The sequence below is a fragment of the Thrips palmi genome, unplaced genomic scaffold (genome assembly GCF_012932325.1).
Source record: "Thrips palmi isolate BJ-2018 unplaced genomic scaffold, TpBJ-2018v1 HiC_scaffold_8, whole genome shotgun sequence".
Classification (NCBI taxonomy): domain Eukaryota; kingdom Metazoa; phylum Arthropoda; class Insecta; order Thysanoptera; family Thripidae; genus Thrips; species Thrips palmi.
In genome coordinates this window covers 14,874,450-14,885,928 of record NW_023144635.1, presented here as the reverse complement: position 1 = coordinate 14,885,928, position 11,479 = coordinate 14,874,450, and the positions used below count along the sequence as shown (strand labels likewise).

At 50.7% G+C, this 11,479-nt stretch overlaps 1 protein-coding gene across 1 annotated transcript; it reads left to right on the top strand.

Moving 5' to 3' along the window:
- Positions 1-66: 66 nt before the first annotated feature.
- On the top strand, positions 67-1,657 carry LOC117653409. The gene is made up of 3 exons (XM_034399060.1): positions 67-224; positions 1,022-1,351; positions 1,449-1,657. Exons 1-3 carry the CDS (start codon positions 102-104, stop codon positions 1,494-1,496), a joined length of 501 nt encoding a protein of 166 aa, XP_034254951.1. The 5' UTR covers positions 67-101; the 3' UTR covers positions 1,497-1,657.
- The last annotated feature ends 9,822 nt before the right edge of the window (positions 1,658-11,479 follow it).

Below are 11,479 nucleotides of genomic sequence, written 5' to 3'. Positions count from 1 at the left end.
GCGGGCGGACGTTTTGACAACAAACCGAAATCGCCGGGACCACGGATGCGTGCACACTCAGCCGCCGACGCCGAGGCAAGAAGGCTCCTGCGGTCGGCAGGATGCCCCGGGAGGCACGCCCCGTCAGGCTCAGCGACTACCTGGAGAGGCGCCGCACAGAGATGTGCCCCGCCAAGGGCGCCGGCCTGTACCGCCGCGTCTGGAACACCCTGCAGGGCACCAAGGTACCACGGGGCGGGGGGATCCGGGACACTCGTAGCCTGAAGGCCAGAATTTGTTTGTTTTTACGTTTCCAAGCTACAGCAGATCTCGCAAAATCAGCATTTTGAACTTAAACGAAAGTGCCCTGAAACGTTTTAGAGGCGACATGGGCCAACGAAGTTCCAAAGTACCTAAAAAGTTATCGATTTAAAGTGTCAAATGAACAAGTTTCAGATCCAATTCAATTTGTTCCTTATCAATGTTACTTGACTTTATTTCGTTTCAATTTACTCAGTAAAATATGATATACATTGTTTAAGAGGGATCTTCAATATATAAGGCTACACTGGGGCGTTGCTTCTGAGGTTGAATATACACTGAAAATCAAATAGTGATACATCTCACTCTCATTTCGGTGAGGACGGCTTCCTCCCCCAAATTTGGGCGAGAATCCTTCCTCACACAACTTTGGGCGATAAAGTATACCTCGCCAAAAATTGGGTATTGATCAAGACTCTTTTATTCTCATCTTTTATTATCAGCTTAAATGAGAAAAATTGGTACATGAAAGTAAATAAGTAATTTAGAAGCGACCACTGGTAGCCGACGAATGTGACGTCACATTCGTTGGAGTGCGAATTTTGTCACGGTCGTTTGAATATGATGTGAATAGAACGTTTGAATAGAACGTGGATCAACATTCAACCGAATGTAACATCATAGGTATTCAAACGAACGTGACAAAATGCACTCGTACGAATATGACGTCACATTCGTCATTGTACAATAATTTGAGACGGCCCCTGCCTGCCTGCGGCAGGTGTCGGTGATGATCTCGGCGGTGACGGCGTCCCTGGCCGTCGGCGACTGCCTGACCAAGGACTCGTACCTGGACGCCAGCCTGGGCATCCGCATCACGGTGGGCGTCGTGTCGTGCACCACGGCGCAGTACCTGTACGCGTGGCGCCGCGCCGCGTTCGGCAGCACACTGCGAGGCATGGCGGCCGTGGCCAGGGCCCTGGAGGGCACGGCGGACGTTGTTCAGATGGTGAAACGACGGCCCCTATTCGAAAGTTCTTTTCTGGGCGCTCCTAGTGAAAGAATCTTATCTGCAACGCACGCGAAGTTTGACCATATGGGACGGAGGAGGGTAAGCGAAACACGTTTCTACACGTACTATTAATTCCTTCGATCTTTCATCTTCATGTTTGTGTGACTATACAATCCCAAATTATTTTGATTTGCAGCTACCTGAAATGATGAAACTTGGTGAAATTCGCTTGCTTTGCAGATAAGATTCTCTGAATAGGAGCGCCCAGATAAGATCTTTTGAATAGGACCCCTCGAAAAGTCGTATGGCGCTTATTTAAATATCATTTTCTAAATATCTAGTTTTCCTGAAAAACCAACAAGACCAAAACAAATTTGAAGAAAAATAAAAATGGCCTGCGGTAGATTTTAGAGCCTCTTGTTGACTGATATTTTCAAATTTGCCACACGGTGAAACCGATGTCTGGAAATTTCCAGACATTTTTTCCCATTTCCAGACATAGTCTGGAAATGGCCGTTTTTTTTCAGACAATGTCTGGAAATGTCTACTTTTTCCAGATAATGTCTGGAAATGGTCAAATCCCAGATATATATCTGGAAAAAAAACGGCATTTCCAGACAATGTCTGGAAATAACATTTTCCAGATAATATCTGGAAATTTCCCAGATAATGTCTGGAAACAAAGGCCTTGACGCCGAGGTCCACGGATTTGCGACCTGGGGGTCCCCGATGGTGTCCTCGAGGTCCCCAGGACACGAGGAGTCCAACGCCGAGGTCGCCGACGCTCTAGGACAAGCGGTTCCGGAGATACGAGGACGTACCACAAGGAGTCCGTCAAAGCAACTTTTTAGTTGGAGGCCAAAATCATCATCGGCCTCTGGCTGCGTTCCACTTGGGTGTCCGGGACTTTTGACTTCAGCATCGTGTTAAGGTAGTGCTAGACTACCAGGAACCCGTCAGAGGTCGCCGTCGGACCACCGGTGCGCCCAGGATGCCGACGAACGTGGCTGCTGTGCCGCCACACGGTTCAACACCGTTGTCGCCACCACCCAGGTGGTCCCCGATGGTGTCCTCGAGGTCCCCAGGACACGGGGAGTCCAACGCCGAGGTCGCCGACGCTCTAGGACAAGCGGTTCCGGAGATACGAGGACGTACCACAAGGAGTCCGTCAAAGCAACTTTTTAGTTGGAGGCCGAAATCATCATCGGCCTCTGGCTGCGTTCCACTTGGGTGTCCGGGATTTTGACTTCAGCATCGTGTTAAGGTAGTGCTAGACTACCAGGAACCCCGTCAGGGGTCGCCGTCGGACCAACGGTGCGCCCAGGATGCCGACGAACGTGCCGCCGGGTCCTCCGCACCAGCCGCGAGCTTGGACGACGAAGCGGCCGTTAGAACACACTAACGGCCGACTAAGCACGTGGTGGCGTCGACGTACACGTCGGCGGCGTCGGTGCCAACGGCGTCGGCCTCCGTCGTCCAAGCTCGCGGTTTGGTGCGGAGGACCCGGCGGCAGCGGCCGCAGCGGTGGCGACGATCGTTTAGGCACCCGGCACGCCACGGCGCTCCGGCGTGCCTCACGTTCGTCGGCATCCTGGGCGCACCGTTGGTCCGACGGCGACCCCTGACGGGTTCCCTGGTAGTCTAGCACTACCTTAACACGATGCTGAAGTCAAAAGTCCCGGACACCCAAGTGGAACGCAGCCAGAGGCCGATGATGATTTTGGCCTCCAACTAAAAAGTTGCTTTGACGGACTCCTTGTGGTACGTCCTCGTATCTCCGGAACCGCTTGTCCTAGAGCGTCGGTGACCTCGGCGTTGGATTCCCCGTGTCCTGGGGACCTCGAGGACACCATCGGGGACCACCTGGGTGGTGGCGACAACGGTGTTGAACCGTGTGGCGGCACAGCAGCCACGTTCGTCGGCATCCTGGGCGCACCGGTGGTCCGACGGCGACCTCTGACGGGTTCCTGTAGTCTAGCACTACCTTAACACGATGCTGAAGTCAAAAGTCCCGGACACCCAAGTGGAACGCAGCCAGAGGCCGATGATGATTTTGGCCTCCAACTAAAAGTTGCTTTGACGGACTCCTTGTGGTACGTCCTCGTATCTCCGGAACCGCTTGTCCTAGAGCGTCGGCGACCTCGGCGTTGGACTCCTCGTGTCCTGGGGACCTCTAGGACACCATCGGGGACCCCTAGGTCGCAAATCCGTGGACCTCAGCGTCAAGGCCTTTGTTTCCAGACATTACCTGGGAAATTTCCAGATATTATCTGGAAAATGTTATTTCCAGACATTGTCTGGAAATGCCTTTTTTTTTTCAGATATATCTGGGATTTGACCATTTCCAGACATTATCTGGAAAAAGTAGACATTTCCAGACATTGTCTGGAAAAAAACGGCCATTTCCAGACAATGTCTGGAAATGGGAAAAAATGTCTGGAAATTTCCAGACATCGGTTTCACCGTGCAAAGCTATCTTTTCCTATGAATAAAATGGATATAATTGCCAGAATCTGAAAACTGGGTAGCTAATCCTTTGTCGTGAGAATTTAGGAGAAACGACTAAAAGTTTACGTAAATCTCAATAACTCAGAAACTTAAAGTAGGTGGTGCCCCCAACTTTGTAATTAAATTCATCTAATAGTGGTTCAATTTTGGAGATAGATATTTCTAAGACACGCTAGCTTTACTTTATAGTATCCGTAAATGAAATAACGACACTGAAATTCAATGGGTGAGACATCTGACCGATTATCCAAGTTGCGATACTTTCAACACAAAAACGTGCGATGATATCCAAAATGTGATTCCCACGAATCATTGCTCCTGAGATGCAATGACTTCTGTATCGCACAAAATTCTGCAATGATCATTGCAACTTTCTGCAATAAAGATCGGGATTATTGCAAAAAATGCGATGATGACAACACAAAATCTGTGCTGTAGTCGCTACGTGTGTTGGAGTAGGGCCAACGAACAAGTAAGTGAGTATGGGGCGATTTGTAACGATTTTGGAATTCTCTATACAAAATTAGAACATTCTGTATATCGGTGTCAAACTTGTGCCAGTTGAGCAGTCTGGCCCTTCATCTAGACTGTGCAGCTCCATTGGATCAACCTGGAGTCCGTAATCTTTGAAATCTAAGACGCTTTCCAAACCCTTGCATGCTGTTACGAATCGCCCCAGCATGGGGTGATTTGTAACAGCCTTGGGGCCTTTCATAACATCCTACACATTAAATGAAACACCGTCGGGAATGTCATCCCCTCCAGCAATTGTTCTTCGGATGTCCTGCAGACGCCTTAAAATCTACATTACAAGCTGCCGTTGACCGCCTCAGCATTAACTGACCGGCTATGTCAACCCTAACCTCACTTTTTTCAACTTTGGAGGAAAGAATAGAATAACTCGCTTTAAAACGCATTTTGAGCTGTGTAAATGTATTTGAATTAGGCAGCAGATGATTCGAGAAATAATTCAAGCATTTAATTGCAAAAACTACTTAGATTCTTGTTTTTATACGGGTCTGTTACGAATCACCCCAAATGCCTGTTACGCAAGAAATCCGTCCCTAACTGTCACTGGACAAAGTAAAAGCAACTTTTGCCATGTGGTTACATAGTAAAGGGGTCACGCTTCAAGGGCCCAACGGTACTCCGATGGTGATTCATACCTGGGGAGCCTCAGACAGAAACTTCCTAGAACTCAAAATAAAAGATTTGCCTGTTTTCGGTGTACCCTATATTTCAGACGCCCTCCAAAACTATACCTGAGCACCGATCACATCCGCTTCGATTGTTGAGGGACCCTGTACTTGAAGCGAAAGAGGGGCCATACTCAGATTTTCCTCTGCTCCCTCCACTTAAATTAATAAACGCATTTGTTACGAATCGCCCCTGTTACAAATCGCCCCATACTCCCTTAAGCACGATTGTGTCTGGTTTGGAACTGGCGAGATTCTGTCTAGTGGGCCAGCGAGGAGGGGGGGGAGGTGCCATATCGACAGTAGAGAATCGATGTATCGATAGTAGATATGAGGATACAGCACCCCTCCCCCTTTACTGGACGACCCTAAATCCCACGTTTTTAACAAAAATAATACTTTTTTTACAAATCAGTAATTAGAACTAAATATGAAACTGATTCAAGTCAGATAATGAAGCTTAATGCAAGCTGAGGTCCATAGGTAGGTATTGAGCGTGGTCCAGGCGTAGTTTTGCGGGCGTCGTTCTTGCGTTCCGGTCTTCTCTCTGGTTCCGCCTCTGGTGGTGGCCGAGTCCTGGCGGACCCTCGCGGGTCCCGCCTGGCTCGGCCGCCCACCGGCCCTGCTGTTACGCCCCCCCGGGCCGTCTTGACGGAGGTTTCTTTGACGTTCAGCCGAAGCGCCCCAGGCGGACCCCTCCGCGGGTCCCGCCCTGGCTGTCCCCGCCTCCTCCCCCCTGGAGTGGCTGGACTTGTCATTTGAAGAGCCAGGCTGGGATAAGGGTTGTGCCTCCTCCTCACATTCCTCAGCTGATTTCTTATCTTGCGCTCTTCGGGGGTGTGATCCTTGCGGCCTGTCGCGCCGCTCTCCTGTTGGTGATTGGGGCCGTGGCCGCGGCTGCCACTGTTGAAAGCCTGTCCCACGGCAGCAGGGCAGTGGATACAGTTCGGCCCGGGGCGGACCGTGACCTCACGGAGTCCTGCTGCGGCACCCGGATTATGATGGACTGCGGCCTCCCTGTCGGCGTTGTTTGCGGGGCTGAAGTCCGTGCTGGCTGGGGGTGTCCTTCCGGCGCGAGCAGGGGGGCATACCCGGCGGTCCTTGGAGGCTGCATGAAAAAACCTAGGGGGTAATGGATCGCAACGGAGCGGGCCCGGGAAATTTCTCTGCCCTTTCCCCTTAATTGTAGTTCACTTTTTCTCCGACTAAATATGCGTTTTTTGAGATGGGTGGGGCATTTTCGGAAAGAAGACATCTTAAAGTATGCCCTAAATTCAAAAAAGGTTCAATTTTCCCACCAGGGCTCGAACAGGAACAGCTTAACCGTTGCGCTACTCAAATGCGCAGGGCGACGGGCATGGTGCCAGGGGCGACGCAGGGGGGACGCATCTTCAACTTGCGATAGAAGCTTCCCGATGCCGAAAAAGTGATGGGACATATTTTTCTTCGACATATATCAAGGTGCACCACTTGTCCCATCACTTTTGCGGCATCCGGAAGCTTCTAGCGCAAGGTGAAGAGGCGCCCCCCTGCGTCGCCCCTGGCACCATGCCCGTCGCCCTGCGCATTTGAGTAGCGCAACGGTTAAGCTGTTCCTGTTCGAGCCCTGGTGGGAAAATTGAACCTTTTTTAAATTTTAGGGCATACTTTAAGATGTCTTCTTTCCAAAAATGCCCGAGCCATCTCAAAACTCTCATATTTAGTCGGAGAAATAGTGAACTACAATTAGCAAAGCAGAGATTCCGGCCAGCTCCGTTGCGAGTCCCTTACCCCAGTCTCATGGAGGCTGGCTCGCGACCACGACGACGGGGCTGGTCGCGGCGTCGACCTGCGCGCGGGGGCCCGGGGGTGTCACAGGGGGCGGCGCCGGCCAGGCAATTGGCGAAGTCGCCACTGATCGTAACTGAGGTTGAGGTTGTTGCCGTGGTGGCGAAAGAGCTGTTGGTGACGGTGGCCGTGGCGGTCGACTGGACGGAGACCCTGCCACGGGGGGCGGGTACTCCGGCCTGGCCGGCTGGTCCACTGGCGGCGTCGGCGTTGGCGGCGGCGTGGGTTGAGCCAGGGGGCTCAGACACGCGGGCCGCGGGCCGCTCAGGCGCTGCTCGGGCCGCAGTGCGGCCCGCAGCGGGCCGCAATGGGAAAGATAGGCGAGAGACACAATCCAGGCCGGGCCGGCGACGGCGGCTGGCTCGTCTCCCTGCTGTCGAATGTGTCGAGCGGCCGGCAGTGATGCTGTCTCTCTCGCACTCCCCCGGTTATATGGGAGGGACAAGGACAGACAGTGTGCTCGCGCGGCCGACTTGAGCCGAGGCGGCAGAGCGCTGGCTCATCGCCGCCGGGCCGCCGGTTCGAGCCCGGTGTGTCGCCCGCTGGCATCTATCCTTGTCTTTCCCATAGGAGTCAGTGAGAGCAAGAGAGATGGACGATGTGCTCGCTTCGTTTGGACGAAGGCGAGCAAAGCCAGCGCCGGTCAGCGCCGATTTCACACCTCCCCGGCCTACTCGCCTGATCTCCCATCTCTCTCTTTTCTCCCGGTGCGCGGTGCGGCCCGCGGTCTTCCGCCAGTTTGAGACCCCTGGGTTGAGCGACTCGCGGAGTCGGACATACTGGCTGGACTGGGGGTGGTGGGGCGATGCGCGCTGCCTGTTCCACTGCGTCCTCGGCCACCGAGGTCCAGGGATCCAGGTCTTCGACGAGTTCCCACCATGACGCCCTGCTGCCCTGGGCGTTTGTCTCGTCCAGGAGCAAGGACTCGTCGTCGTTCAGCAGTAATTCGTCCCCCGAGTCACTGTCCATTCGACGAAGTTGACTGCGCCCAGGCGCGGATACACGGGGGGGGCAAAGGGTGTTTTGCCCCCCCCAGAAGCTAAGGCATGCTGAAAAAAAATCACGCATTTGCCCTGTCATTGACTAGTGGAACTAGACAAGAACTGAAAATTTTCTCAGCTCGCTTCGCTCGCAACGATTCACTTTTACCAACCTGAATAACTCTGAGAACCGAAAATTTTTCTCGGCTCGCAAAAAAACGCTGACCACCCTCGAAAGTCGTAAGAACCGCAAATTTTTCAGTGCTCACTTCGCTTAAACAAATGACACGTTTACCACTCTAAAAAGTCCTAAGAGGTGCAAATTTTCTGAGCTCGCTTCGCTCGCAAACAAATAACGTTTGCCACCCTTTAAAGCCCTAAGAACCGCAAATTTTCTGAGCTCGCTTCGCTCGCACACGTTTAGTACCAAAACTGCAAATTTTCTGAGCTTGCTTCGCTCGCACACAATTTACATTTACCACTCCTTTAATACATTCAATCGTGTGTTGAAAATTGAAAAAAGCACCTGCAAAACCCCCTGAGACCCCCTGAACCCCCATAACCCCCTGAGGCAACCCTCATTGCCGTGTTTGTCTTTGTCCGGCGGCCCCTGAAAGTAGGCAACCCACCATGTTTGCCCCCCCTGGGACGGACGGCCAGATCCGCGCCTGACTGCGCCGACGAATTACCCAGCCTGAATTGTCCTTGTTGAGGTTAAATCAAGCTGGTTCGTAGCTGAAGTCGGTGCGCCGTTGAGGTCTCGCCGTGAATTCACCTCGTCGCCAAATGCTGTAGTCGCTACGTGTGTTGGAGAGTAGGGCCAAGGAACAAGTAAGCACGATTGTGTCTGGTTTGGAACTGGCGAGATTCTGTCTAGAGTGGGCCAGCGAGGAGGGGGGGGGAGGTGCCATATCGACAGTAGAGAATCGATGTATCGATGTATCGATAGTAGATATGAGGATACAGCTGACAATCTGGAATCATTACAGTTGTTTGCAATGGTCATAGCAAAATTCTGCGATACTGTAGCTCATCACACCTTTTTGCAATGATCATCACAGAAAAGTGCGATGAAATTTGTATTCCGCAGAAAGTGCGGTCTGTATTGCAAGTGGAATAACAGTGCCGTGATACACTATAAAGTATGACCGTTTTTCGGTCTTACATTTCAGTATGACCCTTTTTCGGTCGTACATTTCAGTAAGACCGTTTAAGGAGTCAAAAGTCTGACCTTTCCATTTTCAGGGGATGCACTAAATTCTTCGAAGTTTACAAGAAACAATTTGACGGATTTAGTTTTAATTATGAGAAAGATCTTTACCATGCGATGTTGGTGCAGCCTTTCACCGTAAGAGATTTACAGTGCGACGAGTCACTGCCGAAGGCCCTGGGAGCATACTTTGACGCCGTTCCCGCTAGTGAAAAAGCTAAATGTCTAAAAACAGGATCCAACCGCCTTGAATTTACGTTTATGAACACAGGAAGACACTAAAATATTGTTCAAAAATTAATTCGTAATAATGAATTATTAGAATGCTTGTAACACTGTGGCAAAAAGCTACGGAAAATTCTGTAAACAGCTTGTGGTAAATTCTCCGTAGCCCCCTTGTCAATATTCTCCGTAGGACCTGACAGTATTCTCTGTAGGACCGTACAGTCATCCACTGGTAGCTAACGAATGTGTCGTCGTATTCGTTCGAATGTGAATTTTGAATATAATGTCACATTCATTTGAATGTTGATCCACGTTCAAACGAATGTGACATCTTATTCAAACGAACGTGACAAAATTCACACTCCAACGAATATGACGTCACATTCGATAGCTACCAGTGGATCTATAGTGAATGCTGCCAAGTCCTACGGAGGATACTGGAAGATCCTACGGAGACTATTGATAAATGGGCTGCGGAGAATCTTCGCAAAAAAAAAGAAAAAAGAAAAAACAAATTTTCCGTACCTTCTTGCCACAGCCAAACTCGTCCGGGTGGAGCGAGCGGCTGTCTGAAAAGCTGACTATCGATCGAGTCCAATGGCGCCGACCTTGCAGAGGGAGCTGGAGCTGACGGCGCGCTACTGCAACCGCCTGCAGCGAGCCTGGGACGTGTACTCCATTGGCATCGTCTTCACCGTCCTGTTCCCCACCATCGTCTTCGGCGACCTCAGCATGCCCGTCTGGCCGAGGCCTGAAGACACGCCCCTGCCGAGCGTCGCGTTCCCCCTCGCTCTAGTGGCGCAGGTATAGCCATCATCATGAAAATACAGCGCATACTCTGCAAACCAAAGTGTGAAAGGGACGACGGTAGGGTACAATGGGACATTTTCAAATTTGCCGCAATCACGGGTGGACATAGGCCTGGAGTAAGGGAAGGTGGGGCACCATGTGACGGGTTTGGTTCAATTGGCCGCCGACCCCGTAATACCAATCACATTACATCCATAAGTAGTCATGTGAATGATTCGTCACCTTTTAATTTCTGTTGAAATTTCTAATTTATCTGTTTTGGTTGCTGAGTTATCCCAAAGTGAATGGGCCAAAGTGTCACTTCGTACCCCACGCAGTACACCCTTCGACAGCCTTAGTGCACCATGTGACAGTGGCCTTTTGTCAGGGTTTAAGTCCTATTCAGCGTGCATATACTCTACAAACTCAAGTTTGTACATAGTACACGCCACCTGGAGTGTACATGCATGTACACTTCAACCTGGAGTGTACTTGGCATGTCCACTCCAGGGTGGCGTGTACTTGCCAAGTACACGCCAGGTGGCGCATACCTTCAGGTACACTGTTGCTGGCTCCATGCTGCAGGTATGAGCCACCTCGCATGCACTTGGCAAGCACACGCCAACCTGGAGTGTACATGCATGTACACTCCAGGTGGAGTGTACTATGTACACACTTGAGTTTGTAGAGTACGCAAAGAATGAATGAAGAAGTCTTCCAGCTTTTTATTTTCGGTGAGTTTATCAATTTATCATCTTCGGTTTCCGAGCAATGAAGGTTTTAGTTATTTGTGTACAAATCTCATGGACTGAACACATTCAACTGAGCTAATTATGCGCTTAAGACGTCAAAGAAGCGGACGCGGCGGGAAATGTAAAAAGTTTCCAATGAGCTATTGTAAGACTGTTTCCAATTCTGATCGCTTCCATTCACGTCCTTATCGAAGGAGAGTCCAGGGATCCTTAACTTACCTCATAAGGGCATCATAACGTTATCATAAGAGTTAAAGTTATTATCCTTAACTTCTAGCATCTTTTCAAAAGGGTAGGTTGTTTTTTTGTCTCGAATTTGTGTGGATATACTTTTGCAAGTACTTTCATAAGTCCGTACCCTTAACCTTTCGCGAACATCGTCTTACGTTACGTTATGAAAGCAGTGTTAGTTAAATGTTAAGTTAGATTAAGGATCCCTGGGCGAGTCACGACCTATTGCACGTCGATGCTCCCTCATGATACCCTCCTGTGTGAGTCTTCTTACCGCTGTTGGATAGCAAGCCGTTTGGGAGAAAAAGCCAAGTGGTGGCCGTGTCACATGGTACCCCACCTTCCCTTGCGACGTTTTCAGAAGGTAGTGACCGGGCCCGACTCTCTTCCGTCGAGGCAGATGGCTGACGATGTCTGTTGTGAGGGTGAGGTTGGGTGCGTCCGACTTTACCCGGCTCAGACGCACTTGGAAAAAAGGGGAGAAAGAGAGGAAAGGGAAGAAAATGAAG

Coding starts and splice junctions, on each gene's coding strand:
- LOC117653409 (XM_034399060.1), top strand. CDS start 102: ATGCCCCGGGAGGCACGCCCCGTCAGGCTCAGCGACTACCTGGAGAGG. Junction 225..1,021: donor ACACCCTGCAGGGCACCAAG/GTACCACGGGGC, acceptor TGCCTGCGGCAG/GTGTCGGTGATGATCTCGGC. Junction 1,352..1,448: donor ACCATATGGGACGGAGGAGG/GTAAGCGAAACA, acceptor TTTGATTTGCAG/CTACCTGAAATGATGAAACT.